Source organism: Misgurnus anguillicaudatus, chromosome 22 (genome assembly GCF_027580225.2).
Source record: "Misgurnus anguillicaudatus chromosome 22, ASM2758022v2, whole genome shotgun sequence".
Lineage (NCBI taxonomy): Eukaryota > Metazoa > Chordata > Actinopteri > Cypriniformes > Cobitidae > Misgurnus > Misgurnus anguillicaudatus.
The window spans coordinates 23,551,060-23,571,536 of record NC_073358.2 but is presented as its reverse complement, the minus strand read 5'-3'; the positions used below and the strand labels follow the sequence as shown (position 1 = coordinate 23,571,536).

Here is a 20,477-nt window from a genome sequence, read left to right as displayed (position 1 = left end):
CGTCTGAATATGTGTATATCAAATTCAACCAATAATGAGGCTTAATGACAAAGACAGGGTGACGCGGGAGCCAGAATATCGCTATCTGAAATATTGCCAAAGGCGGCGTTACAGGGACGCAGAAAGTATGGCAAGGGAGACGCAGCGCCTCGTTTCCTTCTCAGGGAACAAGAGTTACATACGTAACCCGAGACATTTTCATTTGTCAAAAACAACTATGCAAAAAAGCATTTTGGTATAAATCAACATTCGCATAAAGAAGATATAAGCATTTGAAGCGAACAATTTAGCACGTGTGCTTAAAGTCTAGAATTTTTATGATATTATCCTACACTACACAGGGAATAATATGGATTTTTTCAAGCACTTTCAATGACCTGTATCTATGTATGTATATTTTCAAAAACTTCCCAGGACCTTGAATTTTTCCCCCCAGATTCACAAACTTTTAAGGACCCGTGGGAATCCAGTATGCATTAGCTATTCACAAAGTAAACTACTAATGCGGATAATAAAGAGTACAATATTAAAGAAAACATTTAATCTTAACTGAATTTGAGCAGAAAACAGAAATTACTTTGCATACTTAAGATGCTGTTTCTGTTGATGCATACACTATACTGCCCAAAGTTTTGGGACTCCTGCCTTTATATGCACAAGGACCTGAATGACATCCCATTCTTAATCCATAGAGTTTCATATGGAATTGGCCCACCCTTTGCAGCTATTACAGCTTCAACTTTTCTTGGAAGACTTTCTACTAGGTTTAGGAGTGTGTTCGACCATTCTTCTACAGTAAAAGCATATTTGTAAGGTCAGACACAGATGTTGGTCGCTCGTAGTCTCAGCTCTAATTCATCCCAAAGATGTTCTTTTGGGTTGAAGTCAGGACTCTGTGCAGGTTCCTCCACATCAAGCTCGCACATCCATGTCTCTATGGACCTTGCTTTGGTGCACAGTCATGTTGGAACAGGAAGACGCCATCCCCAAACTGTTCCCACAAAGTTGGGAGCATAAAATTGTCCAAAATGTCTTGGTATGATGAAGTGTTAAGAGTCCCTTTCACTGGAACTAAGGGGCCAAGCCCAACCCGAGGGGTTGGAGGGGTGTCCCCAAATTTTTTGCAATATAGTGTAAGTAAACAACATTCTGAATGATAAAGCGTTTCTACACAACGCATTCCAGGTATAACGGAACAATAACTATTTTTGAACACTTGGAAAAGATTCATAGGGGCAGTTTCCCGGACAGGGATTAGACTAGTCCTAGACAAAAATAAATGTAGGAGCTGTCCAAACTAAAAAAAAACTTGCACTGACATATCTTAAAATACATCAGGGCCCTTTTTTTTTGCCTCAAAATGCACAGAAGTAATGTTTTTAGTAAGGCATGTTTGTTAAAACTAGTAATATTTCCTAATTCAACTAAGGCCTAGTCCTGGTTTAAGCTAATCCCTGTCCGGGAAACCACCCATTAATGTTTTTAAACCTAACTCTGGTTTACCCTTAGTATGTTTTAATTAAAAATAAATAAGGCAGTTTAGTAACACATCTCTTTTAATGTTCATTACAACAGACCTTAACGTTACATGACAGTTTACAAAAAGTTCACTGTTATCTTATTCCTTCTCCATGGATGGTGATGAATTCAGGAACAACTCAATATATCGCTCCACTGGATGACACACACACAACAGAAAACACAGTCAATTTTTATTTTATTTTTGCAATAACAGGATTGAAAAAGGCTGAAACGTTACATGCAATTACCTGGTTAACATAAATTTAACACAAATATATTATTTTGAATTACTTACTTATATACTCTCTGTCTTTGGACATGGCTGCTACTGCATCCTGATGTGTTGTAAAGTAGGCGGCTGCCTCACCAGTGGGTCGTCCGTTAGGACCATACTCTATAAGAACCCTGTCCAATCTGATGGGAGAGAAAAACTGCAACGGAAAAAAAAACATTTACTTATTCGGCATACAAAGCAAATTAAAATGTTATTGAAGAACTGTTGAACATAAAACAATATCATCGTATTAAAAAACAATCATTTTGAGTTGGAAAATGATAATCAAAAGCTTTGTATATCACATCTTAAATTGCAAATACTACTACCTTAACAATGTCCTCTCCAGTACATTCATAGGGTAACCCTCTCATGTGGATAAGGTTATCAGGCTTAGATGAATTCTGATGTGAAGTTGACACAGGGCTACTGTATGCTGTGCATGGGAATAAAGATATGGATATTAGACTAGGATTGCTAAAAACCGTAAATAGTATGCAAGCCTCGGATGAAATTGACAATGCATTTTATATTCACAGAAAATCTCACCAGTTTTCGCCTTGCGTAATGTGGTTGTGTCCACAGGACCTGCCGTGGTTTCTGACATGTCATTTCGCCCTCTTCCATACTGTGCCTGAATTTCGCTTTTCCTGCTTGGGAAAATCTCAATGTACCTGCAAATACAGTGAAAAATGTCTGTTAAACAAGTGCAAAACAACTGCTTCATAGACACCTAACTCTGCATCTGAATATGTTTTCCATTTATTAAAGTCACTACTCATATATGCAGTAGTGACTATTTTGCAGTAGTAGGATGCTATAGATGTCACAAGTAAACACAACAATGCACCTGCATTTAAAAATATAAATCTCTGCAGTATGTTCCAGCATGATGCTTGCAAGACAAAGATCAAGGATTTAATTGCAAGAATCAAACATGCGGATAAAATGTATACCTGGAATACACTAAGTCTCTTTTAAGTGTTTGCAAAATACAAAAATGTTTTATCTCCCATTTAGCTATTTTTTTTTTAAAGTTGGCCGCCAACATTTTTTGTGATTTTCACAAAAGTTTCACAAAATGCCTTCCAGGAAAATATTCTTTTATAAATATATAAACATACAAATATATCAAATGAAAGAACAGACCCTCTGCTTTCAAACAAACAAAATGGGGAAAAAAAAACGTTTCATCCTATCTATATATTTTTTTCTCTGCTTATAAACTCTTAAATATGGGTATTTTTCTTAAAAAAAATTGCAAAAAGCTGAAATAATTGCATTTTTTTGAAGGAATTTTGTTAGAGATCAGATTCAGAACGATTATCAAAACATACACAGAGTTTAAAATGAGTAAATAATTTTTTGCTTCAATTCTTTGGATAATTACGGAATTACAGATCAAAATAAAACCTCATTAGGAAGTTTTTTCTTAATTGATGAGATAACTCATCACTGGCGAGGAAAGAGTTAATAATAATATTAGTGAATATTCACTGTAAAGCATACTGATTATATTCTGCACCAAAAAAGTACTTGATGGTTTACCCACCTGTTTCCCATGACCTCTTTGTTTCTCTCAAGTGCTTTCTCTGCCATTTCTTTTGTGGCAAATTGCACAAAAGCATCACCTGAGTTTCTACCTCTCCTGTTCAGGACTACTGTAACCCCATCTTCCACAATCTTCAACCCTGTTTAGATAATATTAAAACATTCAAATGAAAAAAAAAAACATCCTTTATCAGTGCAACTACAATCAAATTAGCCTTTTTTTTAAGGATTTTACCAGGGAAGAATTGAATGATATCTTTCTCTGTGCAGCTGAAAGGAAGACCCCTCAGTCGGACCACGCCATCTGACTCTGAACTTTCTTCTGTAGCCTTCAAGATGGCATCAGCATCACTGTTTGTGACCTCATACACTGAAACATAATATGATATTTTATCTCAATAACAGGTTAAAATGAGCACACAATGCATATCATCTATACACATACAAACCATATCTATTTAAAATGAAGGATATTTCTCCAAATTCCCCTTTACCTTCAATATAGCGCTGCCCTAGGTATTGTTTATGCTGATCCAATGCTTTGCCAACATCCTCCTCGTGCTCCAACTCAATGAACGCCTGTCCAGTCGGCCTGCCGTTCCTGTTGTGAATTATATGGATTCCTTGAGCTCCACCACGTATCCTACAATCTACCAATGTAAACAGTACTCTATGATGAGTAGATGAACAGATCATGTACAGTAAGTGAAGTACATAGGCAGAAACCATACTGAAATAAAATCATATAATCTGATGATGTGAATAATAATAATGAAAGTACCAGAAAAGAAGTTCATCAAGTCTTCTGCAGTACACGACCAAGGTAGACCCCTGGCCCGGATAACGAACACTTCCTTCGCCTGGATCTCTTTATCGGCAGTGTATTCTGGTAAAGGTGGGTACTCATCCTCTTTAGATGGTGCCTAAAAATCATTTAAATGGGACATACCATAAAAATCTGACTTTTTCCATATTTAAGTGCTATAATTGGGTCTCCAACCTACAAAATGTCAAAAAGATCAACCCAGTAACTTAGTTTTGGTAAACTATTCTTTCTTTCTTTTCTTTTAAATGCCATACTAGCTTCTAAGACTACATAAATGGCGAGAATAAAGTGTAATTAAATAAAGTAAGACTAGAAAAGATGTTTGTGATGTCTGAAGGGGATCTTATTATAATAATACCACCCCTTAATCTGCATTATCCAACCACAGCACTGCCAATAAGAGCAGAGAGAGAGAAAAAAATTGATAGCACAATTGAGTTTCAATTTCACATTGCTCACACCAACAAAGTGGGAATTTTAACATGCTATAATAAAATATCTATATGGTATTATGAGCTAAAACTTCACATATGTACTCTGGGGACACCAACGATTTATTTTTGCATTTTAAAAAATCTTGTGAAATGTCCCCTTTAAAAAAGAAATATAGGAAGGAGCCAACTAGCTATGTAAAACATCTCCTGAGACATGTTTAGAGATGCTCTGAAATGTTTACGCTTATGAATCACTTATGTTACCTCAGAAGACAGATTTCTTTGGTATGATGTCCAGATCAGTTTGGTTTTATAGTTTTCTGAACATCTCGCTGACCAGGAATGATTTCTTTGAGCTCGTGGTGCTGCTGCTGTAAACTGCGTAGATCTGATGTATTCCACACATGATAACTGTTGTCTCCTAACACAACGCAAAAATACAACCGCGCTCCTGCTGAATGCAGACATATTGTGGCGTTACAAATCTTTCTATAATTTAACTTAAATCTACAACAACATAAGCTGCTCTACAGCGACATGTTACGTACATTCAACACACGTTGACCTACGGCATCAGAGGACAACATGACGTACGAAACACGTGTGCCCTTGGACATGACAGTCCTTTCAAAATAGTAGTTCTCAATCAAAACATACAGGTAAACTAAAACACAGTAGTTGAAGCTGTTTATTACAGTTAGTTTCGCAGTCAGTATCGCAAATATAAATCTTATGAATTTGAAAAAAATACTATGCATTCGATGTATTTTATTTATTTTTGGTTTTCTATCATTTTCTTTCATTTTTATTTTTAAACATGTTTTTATATCTCTAATGTTTGTACTAAAAGCTGCTTGCAACAATGCAAAATCGGAAAAATCACTATAGAAATAAAATAGAATAATAAATAGAAATAAAAAAGTTTATATTTTAGAATTAATTGTTCAAGCCCGTACACATATATAAAATTTGTTTAGCTTACACTTATGGCTCGTATTGCAGAATGAAAATGTTATTATATTTTTGGATGTTAAAGTCAAAAACAAAACTAAATCAATCTGGTATACCGTGACTCTTATGTGGGAAAAAATGATGCACAGAGCGCCGTCTATCGTAATATCGCGAGATTTTGGATTTTGTGGAGACTTTGGATGGAAAGGAGAACTTTTGCACGGTCGGGATCTGTGTTGTTGAATCGTTAAGGACATTGTTCCTGACATATCTCTCTTTTTACCCTTTGGCGGGCAAGATAACGGACCAAAATCGATTTCTGAAGTACAGCGAATTTTTTTCTGAGAGCAATGAGCTTTTTGTTGTGAGTATGAATGGCTTCTGTAAATGAAAACACTGATAGCTAGTTAGCAAGCGCTGAAAATAATGCTTTTGTCCGACCCTGTATTCGTTACGCATTCTTAATTTATTAGAGATGTGCATTAATAGTATTTAAACACTGATATTGTCGCTGTTGCAGCAGGTTAGTACGCAGCCATCATAACATGAAACTGTAGTCTGGCTAATGAATAATACTTAGCCTGTAACTTACATGAGGTCATGAGACAGCTGCATGTAACAGAATTTGGTTACTCATCTTTTAAGCGTAAACTTGAGAACAGAGCTTTATTCCCCATATCGTGTAAAGCGGTTCTTCTTAAGTTGACAGGAACCACCTCTTTCCTCAAATGAATCAATACACTAAAGAAGTTGAAAATAAAATGTTTTTTATTGTATTTTAATATGCAATTTTAAATTGGAGCATGGATGATCCAGGTAATAAACCCCATGTAATAAATCGTGTAGTGCATTGGATATCTCTCAGCGTTAGCAGTCTTTAGGAACGAATTAAATTGGGTTAGGATAGCCAAATAATTGTATGTTGGCGTAAAGGGAAAAATATAAAGTGTCAGCAGTTTAAAGTGTACAATTGTCTTCTGCTTTCTATTGAAATCGGAAGTAGGCATTAACTCATGCTGTATGATTTATAGTCCAGTTTTAAATGTCCTCAATATGTTGACACATGTGATTTGAGTAAAATCATCCCTTAGCATTCCTGATAAAGGATAAAAAATGCCTAAAAACGACACAAATTGTACCTGCTGTGTGGATTGTATCTTAAAACAGTTTAGATCATTCGAATCTCACGAATTTCAGCTTTCCAGGGATATGTGACATGTTTAGCTTTTTGTTTTTGAGTTGTATTTGATGAAGTTTTCTGTAAAATAATAATGCAGTGTTTCTCCCACGCTACACCGGCATTTAAGGGGTTAAGTTACTTGCCAGAAGCAGATCTAAAGCTTTTAGTGAAGCCTCTAATTAGTGCTTAATTCATCTTAAAAAATTAGCTTGTGCTTAGATTAGGCCTTTAAGTTCATGAGTTTTTGACTTTTATGGAGACTTGAATTTCCTATCTTAGTTCTGCTGTGGTCTGACTCAACGAAATGTCATCAGGGCTGCAAGATAATTTTGTTTAGTAGATACGCCTTTTAATTAGTCATCTAATCATCTAAGTAATCTAATATGACTTATTTTAAATGTCCTTAGCATGTTTTTCTTTTTCATTACCTCATAATTTATGTGAGATTTTTTTTCATTTTGTCTACTAAAGAATGTAAAGTAGCTTTTAAGGTGAGTGTAACTTTCAGTAGACTTCAATTACTTCCACAGTTACATAATGTCATCATTGCAGTCAGTCATTTTATTATGGGTATTGAACATCACAGACACTGTGCAGGGCATTTCATGGTTCATTTGCTTACAGCTCTTGTTTTTCATTAGTTGCAGCATCCTTTCATCACTTACCATACAAACCCACATTCTGTCTAAACAGGTGGACACACTAAGCAGAGCAGCTGTTGAATCGGTAAAGACAGGCTTTATGTTGTTGATAGAACAACAAAGGCAAACACTGTATTGTAGGCTTCCTCAGTTGTTGGGTCAACTGAGGAAGAGCAGTGAATCAGCCACAATTGAACTCCACTGTGCATATTAGATTGTGTTTTATGGAGCTGCCTGCAGGCTTTACCTGTGTTTAAATGTGAAGGTATGCCAGGTTTTTAGGAGAATGGTTGACCACGTTAGTGTAGATGTCTTGATAGTTTACTTGTTGAAGTCATAAGGAGTTTTAAAAAAGTCAAAGAGTCTGAGAGTAATAAGTCAGTACTTAGTGGTACCCTTTTTTGTATAAATTATTGTGTGAATATTTTTAACATATCTGGAAAGTAAAGGTCACATCCAGTTTTAAATGTCCTCAAAATATTGACACGTATATCGAAGTTTGGTAATGTATTGTTTTTCCCCAGTGAGATATCGAATGAGACAATACCATCTATATCGGATGGATACCATCTATATCCATCTATACCGTCTGATCTGAAACTCCTTTGCAATAGAAGCTCAGCCAGAAATGTACACCGAGATCAGACATAAACAGTCCAACCCGCTCACATGTTGTGAGGCTATATGTTTTTGAACAGAGAGGAAAGCCTGTCTTAGAATTAAATTTTTATTTTATACTGTTTTAATAAAGGTGATTGATTGTGACATTTCACATAAGGCTTTAAAATGTAATCATTTGAAAAGCACAGATGCAAAAGCCGCTACACGCCACCTCCGTCAAAAAAATTACCATGAATTTACCAGAATGAATTTATCAGTAAATACAAAAATGTGCTGTTCACACACGCAGTGACGTTCTGTCTTCAAGACATCATTCACATATCAGTATCAAAATTTCGGGAGAAAGCAGAAGTTACATGTGGCTCGCTTCGAGTTCAGTGTTGTATTTGTAATCAATGGTGTGTTATAACTTTATATCCACGGTCCGTATTTTGTTGTTTTTTACATATGTGGCAAAAGCTGACAGTCGCGAAGTTGCTCACAACCAAACAACATTGCATTAGGCGACGTCAAACTGAAGCTGCTTCTTAAACAACAGTACTGTTGCACATTAGGCATTAGGGTGTGCTAAGGATGTCGGCAATTTAAGGACGTCGGCAAGAAATGTGGATGTTAAGTCCAGGTGTGCTCGACTTTTAACCATTTAGAAATATGGATTTTTATTCAGAATCCATCAAGAGTCTGATAAGAAATATGCTAATGAACAAGAAACCATGCAGGGAGCTACACTGCGACCAAAATGGTCGCATATGCGACCTTTTGAACTGCCGTTGCGACCCTAATTTTTAATAGGTCGCAAATGTGCTACCTAATGTTTTAGACAATATGCTATGATTTACTATAAGCATTTATTGGAACATGGATGTGGATTTTGGGAATGCGTTTTGTGGCGTGCTCTGAGCCATTAACACGTTGGCTTCATTTTGCGTGAAAGCACGTCGTGTCTCTCCCCATCAGTGTGCGTTTGCGTGCTCGGCTGTTTCTCAATGAATTGGGTGCGACGCGACGCAAGCGCAGTGTCTTCCATGTTTCTGAACTTGAGCAGAGGTCTTTCTTCACTGAGGACGCGGGACCCGTATGGTTCTGGGTTTATATTTTAAATGGTCTGTCGGGTCCGGTTAGGTCCTAGTTTAATTACTTTGGGTCCCAAGTCTGATTAATATTGAGTTTATAACCCGAGTCGATCGGAAAACGGCCATGAGCGCTACCGCGCTAAAGCTCGAGTGCAGTTTAGCGTGCCTTCGGTTTCTATGGCGATGGTTCTTGTTACGACCACGCGCTGCGTTTTCTTTCTCACGTGTTTTTAATAATCTTATTATAACCAGTGTTTTGAGGACATTTACCTCAGTGGACGTCTTACTCGACGAGGATTTCGTTGCGTTTCAATCTTTAGCAGTGCTAATGTCATGCCCATTGACAGCAAGTAGATTTGAAAATAAAATAAGTGGAATAATATTATTGAAATAATAAGTGGATTAAGCTTTTTATATCGGCAAGAGAGAAATAGAAAGATAGAGCAGAAGCAGTAAAAGTGCCTATTTAATAGAAATTATTACCATTATAACATATACTATACATAGTATTGTATTATATTGAGTTTGATAAAAGGGGTCTAATTGCTTCATATATCAGTGCAAAAACAGTAAGTGTTTTCATGGTGCTTTGACAAACAGTGTCAGCTTTGTTAATGGCAAAGAAAGTTTGGAGTGTTTAGATTAATGAAATATAATGTGAAATTAATATTAATTTTCAATAAATCAAAGTATTGTGTTGTGTCACACATTATTAGTTCTTCGTCATATGTGTAGACCATTATTTGTCAGTGGGTAATGATTGCCCTTTTTACCGGTTACCACCACCAAGTAAATTTCAGATCTGTGGGAAACACTGACTGCAACGTTTAAGAAAACAAGGCGGCATGTGGTTTAAAAGATGGCAAGTAAAATAAAAAGCATATCTGTATGCAATACAGTTTCATTATTGTTCATTATTAACCAGAGCGCCTTAATATAACTTGAAAAAAATATGTGCGACCAAATCATATTTTGCGCCAGTAACTGAAAAAGTTGGTAGCGCAAGTGCCACCAGTGGAAAAGGTTAGTGTAGTTCCCTGCCATGCCTGACGCACTTAGAGGGTTTTGCATCTGACACCTTCATTTATTCCACTCTGGAAGATACTAGGACTGGGCAAAAAAAAATTGATTTTCCGATTAATCGTTTTTTAAAACGTGGTCTAATAAAAATCGATTCTCAAAGAGCAGAATCGTTTTTTTTCTTTCATATTTATTTCCACAAACACTGAACGTAAGATTAACTTTCATCTAATTACCCACTTGTAAACTGCTGTTCACTGTTCTTTTTTATTAATATAGTATTGGTATTAAATCAATATTCATTGAAATTGAATCAATTTGATAGCTTGTGAATCGAAATCGAATCGATCTGGAACATCTGAATCGATACCCAGCCCTACTAACCATGCATTGCCTTAGAAAAAGACGTGGTGTATCTTGAGACAAAACAATGCCACTGGCATATTTTAAGATCTGTCAGCAAAAGTTATTTTCAGTTAAGACATCTCAAACATGTGTCTTAGTCTAGGACTAGCCTTAAGACTTGTCTCTGAAACTGGGTATTTGTGTTCTGAAACAAAGCATAAATATCCTCCTGTTTTTGAATACTTAAAAATTGTCAGAATGAAAACAAGGCCACATATATTGTGTAAAGCAAAGTGGACATCTAATATTTAGCTTAATATTATAGAAGTCTTCCCTACAGTGCTGCTGGCATTATAAGCCATCATATAAGCCACTATACTATAATTTATTTACCGAAAGGATTGAATATAATAAACTTTTGCATAACTGAACAGTGTATTTTTAAACTTTGTAATTGGTGCTTTGCTAAAAATAATTTGCCTTTGCTTTCTTTCTCCGCTATTTCACAGTGGTAGTCGGTCATCGAAGACGTTCAAGCCGAAAAAAAACATTCCTGAGGGCTCGCATCAATACGAGCTCCTGAAGCATGCAGAGGCCACGCTGGGCAGCGGAAACCTGCGCATGGCTGTAATGCTGCCCGATGGAGAAGATCTTAATGAATGGGTGGCTGTCAACAGTAAGCATGCGACTTTAATCAGTGTACACACTAGCCACCAATCGGGACTTTAAATAGCAGTTTTTGGTTTATGAGTTAAACAAGGTCTGTGATTAACATTATTCAAAGAGATATTCCTGTTTTGCTCAGAGTGATTCAGCTTTTGTCTCCACTTCTTAGGTGAGTTCAGTTGGTGTTTTGTGCTCAGTATTTAGGATGCACCTTATACAAGTGAAACCAAAAACAGTATTGTATGCACCCTGAAGCCTACATTTAATGAGCAAATAATTGACTTGATTAAAAATCCATTATATGAGGGCAGCTTTGCAACCTTAGATTCATAGCCTCCGGTTGCTTCAATTTATAACAATAGAGATATGAGAGCGGAGCTGTCTTTAGTTATTAGCCCCAGGGACTAAAGGGTGAATTATAGACTCCGGTGGTGTTGATGTTGCCAAGGTTTTGAGTTTCATTTAATTGCTAAGGCTCATGTAAAGATGGGTGTATCCCGCCCTCTGCAGTATAATTATCAGCGAGCCCCAACTGGGGGTTTCAAAACCTCTTTCGATTTTTTTAAGATTGTACATTTAATGTAAATTGAATCAATATTACTTTTACCTGAAGTTATTGGCAGTTTTTAATGAGGGGATTGGAATTACCATTAATTACTATACCCATTATATGACCTATAAGTTTCATTATTATTCAGCCACCACTACTATATCACTAACTTTGATGCTCCTAATCTTTTGTTTAGATATTTGCCTTGATTTCACAGAAAGTGTTACATACAGTATAATGGCTTTTAGTCAGTCTTCTGAATGTTAGACAACTTGTCTGTGCAAAACAGATAAATAGGTACATTTATGATGTACCCATACATTTATGATGTACCCCTGCATGTGCTTTCTTCTGGTAGCCGTTGACTTCTTCAACCAGATCAACATGCTGTATGGGACCATCACAGACTTCTGCACTGAGGAAAGCTGCCCACTGATGTCTGCTGGACCCAAGTGAGTTTTAACAGGGCATTATCACAACAAATCATTTTGAATTTTGCACGGGTGTAACGTAAATGTTTCTTATCTGTTATCCACAGGTATGAATATCACTGGGCAGATGGAACCAACATAAAAAAGCCAATAAAATGTTCAGCTCCGAAGTACATCGATTACCTGATGACTTGGGTCCAGGATCAGCTTGACGATGAGACACTTTTCCCTTCAAAAATAGGTGGCTCATTTCACTGTAGATGTCCAGATAGCACAACAAATGTTACTTTTTCCAAAACTCTTTGACTCATGGGTCCATTTTTCATGACATGTTTATAGATCTTGCATGATGTAGGTTTTCTTTGGTCTTAAAATAGTCTATCCTGAAATAACTACCTGAACAAATCTGCAGAAATAATTGCCTTAGCAAATTTCATGTAAATCTAATTATGAAATTTAGGATATGTAAAGTGTTGTGTAAAGTGTTTCCTCCTTCCTGATTTTTTTATATTTAAATATAAATATTAATGAAAGATAACACAAATAATCACAACATGCGGTTTTTAAATGTAGGTTTTTATTATGAAGGTAAACTGCCTAATAAATCTGATTTCTCTGTGTGTCTCTAACAGGGGTTCCTTTCCCAAAGAACTTCATGTCGGTAGCCAAGACAATTTTGAAGAGACTTTTCCGTGTTTACGCTCACATCTACCACCAGCACTTTGATTCAGTTATCCAGCTGCAGGAGGAGGCGCATCTCAACACCTCTTTCAAGCACTTTATCTTCTTTGTTCAGGTGTCTGTGGTCTTTTACATTAAAGGAATTATTCATTTGGTTCATCAAAGTCACAATGAAACTAAAATAGGGATTATTTTATTTTCCCTTTCGTGAAGGATATCATAGTGAAGCGATCTCTGAAATGAGAAAGAAAGGTTGGGCGGATCTTAAATTCGTCTATTTTGAATTAATTTGGTAATGGGAAGTTGGGACGTGTAGCTATTTGTTAATTGCTTTGATTTTTTTCCGGGCCCCATACTCTTGCAAATCCTCGTGACCGGAGATAAAGAAAGATTGTTTCGAGGTTAGATTAAAAATGTAAACTTTTTAATTTCAATTTCATTGTGACTTGAATATATTTTGGTTACTGTGTTAATATTACAGTATAGTTAAATAATAAATTGAATAATTAGTAAATATCTGCTGTGTAGATTGGGTGAGCTGGTCCCTGGTCTGTTTACATATGATCATTTGAACATTGTTTTTGATTTCCTAATAAAATATCACATTTTCTCTTTTTTAGGAGTTCAATTTGATTGACAGGAAGGAACTTGCACCCCTTCAGGAGCTGATTGAGAAGCTCACCTCCAAGGACAGATAAATCCGCTCCTCTATCAGCACATCTTTTTCAGTTTCTATATACAGAGAGCCTGGCTTTGTTCTCCGTGTGTTTTGTGTGTGGGAATGTTTCCCCGGAGATGGAAATCGGCTGTTTCCAAAAACTTAGCCCTCGATAAGCCACAACCCATCCATAGGTCAAGGACGTAGTGGAATTATATTAAAGTTTTGTTGACGTGATCTTAAACACTATTTAAGTGCCTGATATGTCCACTTTCAAATTTGTACATAAAACACAACTGTTGCTCTAAAACTTCTTTAACATTATTCTTATGGCTTTTATAGGAGTATATTCGTATTGATGCTATTTAGTGTTCATTTAGATTTGTTTCTCTTGATTGATTTATTTAGATGTACATGGATAAAATATTGAATGAAGCACATACAGAGTTAAATATGAAATGTTTTGGCATCTCTGAGTTTGTTTTTTAAAACTACTTCCTTTGTCTCGTGATGTTTGGAAATTCGGTTGTCGTTTGCATCCGATTTTATCCAGCCTTCATTGAATGTCCTATTGCTGTTTTGACATGTTTCACTGGCAACTAAAGAAATGTACCCTGTGGCCCTGGGCCTACAGTTGAAACTACATGAAAACACTTTTATTTCACTGTTACTTCTATTGTTGAGCCAAACTCCCAGTGTTTGGAAGTTTGTCTGAAGGAAGCTGGGATAAAATGAGCTGACTATGCAACATTGGCATGTCCTATTATTTATTAGATTTTTTTTAACACCACTCTTTCAGCAGTGTTTTATGAATGCCATTAGCTAACCCATCAAATATCATTGCGTGAACCAGAATCAACCCTAATGGGAATGATGCATTTCTCCTGCCTTTAATCCAACTGTTTTGTGTTTTTCAAGGACCATAATAAAACCTTCCATTTAAAACGCAAGATAAGGAGGTGAATGCAAGTTGAGATCAAAGTTGAAAGTCTGTAATCTATGTGATCCGATTTACACGTCCGCAAATGTACAATTTAAACACTGCATCCTTTTGGTGTTTATAAAGTTTTACCCCATGAATGTTCATTTATCCAAATGTTGCAAGAGATTATTGTTATTTTGAATTTATGGCTAAAATGTTTCACAGCTACCACCACTTTATTTTAAAAACAATACAAGATTGACTATAGACAAATGTACATTTTTGAAGGCAAGTTGTAAATAATGTAAACAGATAAATTATGCCGTTGGAATAACATGAATGCTGAACTTGCTGACTTTTTGTGGTACAATGCTGAATGCTGTTTATAGGATAATAAACCTTGTTTGACACAACGTGACTTTATATAGTTTTCTCCTACAGCACAAGATCTTATTAAGCAGATTTTGAAACGTAGTTGCTTGTTATTTAATAAATTAAAAAGATATTTCTAATTTAAAGCATTGTGTTGTGTTTATTGTAGTATAAAATGTCAAATGTAAATGTATGACATTCACCATGTATGTCAAAATTACATCATAAATCTGTTATGATCTCTGTTGCACATAATCATACATTACAGTATTTTTGCCCGGGGTTATTAGTGAGACATTCATCGATAATAAGCGAGGATTGAGTCAGACCAAATAGCTCTGATGTTCCATTCCCATAATTTAACTCATTATTTTAATTTTGGTCTAGCCCATACTAGTCTTCCCATAGTTTAAGTCTGGAATTTCCCATATCTCCACCTCTAATCAAATACAACATTTAAAGACAAGGATCACATGACCACTATAGATAGTCGTGTTTTGGGTGTGGACATTGTTTTCGCGACATAGAAAATTACACTTTGTACAAACTTGACTAAATTGACTAACTTGACTAATAATTATCATCTATGTGTCAGCACTAACTTAGTTATTACAGCCTTATCCTCCACCTTACCATTGTATTGGTAAGTATAAATTACTCATTGTGTGTTGCATTTACAAGAATTACTGCTCTTTCATGTTGTGTCCATGAGGCTTTTCTTCAAATCTAATGAAGACTTATAGCCAAACAATTAAAAAAGTAAAAAAAAAACATCTCTTCATTTGTAGTTGGCGATAACGGTCTTCCAAAGGTCTTTGATGCACTGTGTCAACAATGCAAATGACATGGGTTTGATCCTTAGGAAACACACATACTAAAATGCATAAATGTAAATGTAAATTGTTATCGAAGAAAATTCGAGTTAAGCCTATAAACCCACATTACTCCTAAATGAACTTTACAAAACCACTATTTTGTTATTTTTTTTGTTACAATAGCACTGATGCTGTAAAAGTTAACATATATACTTAAATAAAAAATATCTGGCAAGTAGATATTTAGTATATATGTATGTACATATATTAGGGCTATGTATGTATATACAGTTTAAAGAAAAAGTATGTGAACCCTTTGGGCTTACTTGGATTTCTTCATAAATTGGTCATAAAATGTGTTCTGATCTTCATCTAAGTCACAACAATAGAGAAACACAGTCTGCTTAAACTAATACCGCACAAACATACGTTTTCATGTTTTTATTGAACACAACATGTAAACATTTATAGTGCATGCAGGGTGGAAAAAGTATGTAAAACCCTAAGCTAATGACTTCTCCAAGAGCTAATTGGAGCCAGGAGTCAGCCAACCTGGGGTCCAATCAATGTGATGAGATTGGATGTGTTGATTAAAGCTGCCCTGTCCAATACAAAACACACACCAGTTTTGAGTTTGCTGTTCTGAAGAAGCATTGTCTGATGTGAACCATGCCTCGCACAAAAGAGCTCTCAGAAGACCTACGCTCAAGAGTTGTTGACTTACATAAAGCTGGGAAGGGCTACAAAAGTATCTCTAAAAGCCTTGATGTCCATGTGTCCACGGTAAGACAGATTGTCTACAAATGGAGAAAGTTCAGCACTGTTGCTACACTCCCTAGGTGTGGTCGTCCTGTAAAGATGACTGCAAGAGCACAGTGCAGAATGCTCAATGAGGTGAGGAAGAATCCTAGAGTGTCAGCTAAAGACTTGCAGAAATCTCTGGCACATGCTAACATTTTTGTTGACAAATCTACAATAAGGAAAACATTAAAGAAGAATGGAGTTCATCTGAAGACACCATGGAGGAAGCCACTGCTGTCCAAAAAAAAACATTGCAGCACGTTTGAAGTTTGCAAAAGAGCACCTGGATGTTCCACAGCACTACTGGCAAAACATTCTGTGGACAGATGAAACCAAAATTGAGTTGTTTGGAAAGAACACACAACGCTATGTGTGGAGAACAAAAGGCACAGCACACCAACATCAAAACCTCATCCTAACTGTGAAATATGGTGGATGGGGCATCATGGTTTGGGGCTGCTTTGCTGCCTCAGGCCCTGGACGGATTACTGTCATTGATGGAAAAATGAATTCCAAAGTTTATCAAGACATTTTGCTGGAAAACTTAAGACCACCGCCAACTGAAGCTTAACAGAGGATGGACGATGCAACAGGACAACGACCCAAAGCATAGAAGTAAATCAACAACAGAATGGCTTCAACAGAAGAAAATACGCCTTCTGGAGTGGCCCAGTCAGAGTCCTGACCTCCACCCGATTGAGATGCTGTGGCATGACCTCAAGAGAGCGATTCACACCAGAGATCCCAAGAATATTGCTGAACTGAAACACTTTTGTAAAGAGGAATGGTCGAAAATTTCTCCTGACCGTTGTGCAGGTCTGATCTGCAACTATAGGAAATGTTTGGTTGAGGTTATTGCTGCCAAAGGAGGGTCAACCAGTTATTAAACCCAAAGGTTCACATACTTTTTCCACCCTGCACTATGAATGTTTACATGTTGTGTTCAATAAAAACATGAAAACGTATAATGTTTGTGCGGTATTAGTTTAAGCAGACTGTGTTTCTCTATTGTTGTGACTTTAACACATTTTATGACCAATTTATGAAGAAATCCAAGTAAGCCCAAAGGGTTCACATACTTTTTCTTTCAACTGTATACTAGTCAACATTTGAAGTGGATCATTGAAAGGTTCATTAAAGTTGTCCTATGACAAGAATTGGTGCACATTTTGGTTTTAGGACAACTTTTATAAAAGGTTTTGATCCATTTCAAATGTTGACTAGTTTATATATATATAACATACATACATACATACATACATACATAAATATACACAGTACAGTTTAGTTGCACACATTAAAATAACCAGAAGGGGGAGACAAAACATCTATGATTGACAGTTAATTCATGAAACTCCTTACAGTATATGACTAGCTGCTAATATAGTTAAAAGTCAGTCCTTCAAAAAAAATTAAAAAATTTACTTCCCCTAAATCTGAATAATCGATCAGAGATTTCAATAAATTATAGACTTGTCTATACAGTTAACAGAAAATATAACAGGCCTATAAAGTTAATATAAATATAATATAAATAAATAAATAGATTTGTTTTATTATATAAAAATTATAAATTATATAAATATAATAATCCAATTCCTTCACTGTTTTTAAGTTTTGGAAACAAGGGTTTCGATTCCATATGCCATTCTGTAATGCCATTATGCCAATAAGATTCAGTTTAATCATGTTGGCCACATGTAACAGACTTCAGTTATGTGAGATTAAGAAACATATCTTCCTTAGCTGAGCATGTTCACAAAAAAAGTTACATTTTAATTTAGTCCAACACAGAATAACCCCTTTAGCTAATTTGATTACTTTGCGCTGTTTTTTATATCTCATTACTCACTATCTATAATTTATACTGTACTCCCTTGACAGGAACAAAATTGTGCAAATGTACCCAGAAAGTGTGTTTTAGTCATTGCTGTTCTGAACTGCATGTTCTGTGTTATTTCAAATGTGCACTTGACTCCGCACAAATCCCCACCTCCAAATACCTCATTGCAAAGTTCTTACGTTTTTCATCTCTTTCTTTTGTTCCCTGAAGGTTTCAAAACAGATATCTTGTATCAGCTTTAATCATGTTTTGAGTTATTCAGGTCTCTTGGATATTTTAAACAGATATTTCACATTCTTCTGGCCTTTATTATAAAGATGTCTTACCTCGTTATTATGTTTGGTCAGAACAAAGTGACAGGAATTTTTGTTCTTTTAGACAGTATTTGTTGATTAATTTATTACACAATAAATCAGTAATAGCTTAGTAGTTCGCTTATAGGCCGCTGGTTTAAGTCTCACAGCTGACAGGTTGTGACTGTAGTGCCCCCATGTTGTGCTGCCCACTGCTCTGTATGTTCACTGCTCACTGTGATGGGTTAAATGCAAAGGTCACATTTTACATATGGGTTACCATACTTGCCAAACATGTATTGCAGCTGAACTGTTACATCTTTTGCAATGCAATGAATACATATGCTCTGCTTTTCGACAGCAATACAATGTACAGACAGCATATTGTGTAATCGAGGAATTTCATGCAAATAATCTCTTGACACATCCTTGAACATGACAGTTACAGTAGATCTGCCACCCACCCGAGTATGAGCCTATAGCTAAACCTGATTGACTGGTACAAACTGACACCATTTCAGCTGCTGATCAAGACACTCATTTGCTGAGACAAATAGATATGTTTTATCAGGAAATCTCTGTTAACTTATGCACAAAGATTGCCCATTTTCATTCTTAGTACATGCAAATGTTTATTTATGAAGTTGATAAAGATAATTTTTTACTTAAGTCAGGTCCTTCAAGAGCCTTTTATAGTTTTGCCACCGTGACTGCTTGAGCATACAAATACATTTGTACTGTATATAAACATTAAATACATATAACAGGGAAACCAGAGTTTCAACAGTTTGACATTTGACCTATACATGCATGACTTACATGTATGTGGTTACATTGTCTATTATTACAGGAAATTATTACAAATTGTTAGCAGGAAAATGATTTGTCATGCAAGTTTATATATTGTTTAAGGGCGGCAGTGCTTTGTTTAGCAATATCAAATGTTAGCTGAAGTGATCATTTTCATTTTGATAATTTTTTTAATGTGAATGTTATGCGCCGGTTATTAAAGTTATATCACGTTGTTAGCACTGTAAAATGCTTGATTCTGATTGGCCAGTTGCAAAATCCCAAGGTATATTATTCCAAGATAACAACTGCCTGAAACCAATAACATACGATCACCCGGATGCTGCAAATCATTTTGACAGGTTTAGTTTTATACTACACACAGTGTAAAAATAATTTGCTGCCTTAAATGTTTTTAACTTACTATTATTTATGATGAGTTGTAATAACTTATAAAATATAGTTATAATTAGTCAACTTCACTTTATGTCAATATTGATTAAACCAAAAAATGTAAGGCTCCAAAGATTTTTTTACAGTGCATAAATTAAATATAAATATGTCTTTCAATAATTCCTTACATTTTACTAGGGCTTTTCTCAGTACTCAAAGTGCTTTACATATGAATGGTTTGTGACATTTGAAGTAAACAGGTTAACATCGCAAAAGGTCTGCATTTGTTAAAAATGAGCAAATTAAATATTTCAAATCAATATTTAATGTTCCTTAACTTCCTTATAAGGTTAATAACCGTGTAATAACTTGCTTGACATTGACTACAGACTTTGATCCGCCCAAGTAGCAGTGCTTTGTCTTCTGAGAATATAGTTCCCTGAATGTATACTGTTAAAAGATCACTGTGTCTCATATCACCTTGTTATTTGTACATGATGTGACTATACAAATCACAACACATAAATAGGAAAATGTTCGCGTTATTTTGTCACTTATTGGGAGCAGTATGCTAGCTGAAGCTATTAACTTTCAGTCTTTGTGCTAAGCTAAGCTAGCGGGGGCTGCGTCAGACAGAGTTACAGCATGCACGGAGATGAGAAAGGTATGTATGGACTTATCTAACTCTGGGGGATACAGTATATAAGCTAAATTCTCAAAATCTGGGTGTGTTCTTTTAAAAGAGATGAGCAACACACAGCAACAAAATTCGCTTATAATGTAAATGTGCCTTAAGCATCTCTTCTCTCTGCTTCGCATCGGGTCC

At 35.8% G+C, this 20,477-nt stretch overlaps 2 protein-coding genes across 2 annotated transcripts; one reads left to right on the top strand and one right to left on the bottom strand.

The window, feature by feature from the left end:
* Positions 1-1,538: 1,538 nt before the first annotated feature.
* On the bottom strand, positions 1,539-5,206 carry grsf1 (G-rich RNA sequence binding factor 1). The gene is made up of 9 exons (XM_055200051.2): positions 4,871-5,206; positions 4,128-4,269; positions 3,841-3,996; positions 3,582-3,716; positions 3,348-3,486; positions 2,345-2,469; positions 2,125-2,231; positions 1,817-1,952; positions 1,539-1,674 (listed from the first exon to the last, which is right to left on the bottom strand). Exons 1-9 carry the CDS (start codon positions 5,072-5,074, stop codon positions 1,619-1,621), a joined length of 1,200 nt encoding a protein of 399 aa, XP_055056026.2. The 5' UTR covers positions 5,075-5,206; the 3' UTR covers positions 1,539-1,618.
* Positions 5,207-5,722: 516 nt separating this feature from the next.
* Positions 5,723-14,758, top strand: mob1ba (MOB kinase activator 1Ba). Its single transcript, XM_055200052.2, has 6 exons — positions 5,723-5,921; positions 10,947-11,113; positions 12,012-12,105; positions 12,192-12,325; positions 12,717-12,880; positions 13,386-14,758. Exons 1-6 carry the CDS (start codon positions 5,908-5,910, stop codon positions 13,461-13,463), a joined length of 651 nt encoding a protein of 216 aa, XP_055056027.1. The 5' UTR covers positions 5,723-5,907; the 3' UTR covers positions 13,464-14,758.
* Positions 14,759-20,477: the final 5,719 nt, after the last annotated feature.

Coding starts and splice junctions, on each gene's coding strand:
- mob1ba (XM_055200052.2), top strand. Junction 11,114..12,011: donor TGAATGGGTGGCTGTCAACA/GTAAGCATGCGA, acceptor TTCTTCTGGTAG/CCGTTGACTTCTTCAACCAG. Junction 12,106..12,191: donor CTGATGTCTGCTGGACCCAA/GTGAGTTTTAAC, acceptor TGTTATCCACAG/GTATGAATATCACTGGGCAG.
- grsf1 (XM_055200051.2), bottom strand. CDS start 5,074: ATGTCTGCATTCAGCAGGAGCGCGGTTGTATTTTTGCGTTGTGTTAGG. Junction 3,717..3,840: donor AGGGCAGCGCTATATTGAAG/GTAAAGGGGAAT, acceptor ATTATGTTTCAG/TGTATGAGGTCACAAACAGT. Junction 1,953..2,124: donor CTGGAGAGGACATTGTTAAG/GTAGTAGTATTT, acceptor TTTCCGTTGCAG/TTTTTCTCTCCCATCAGATT.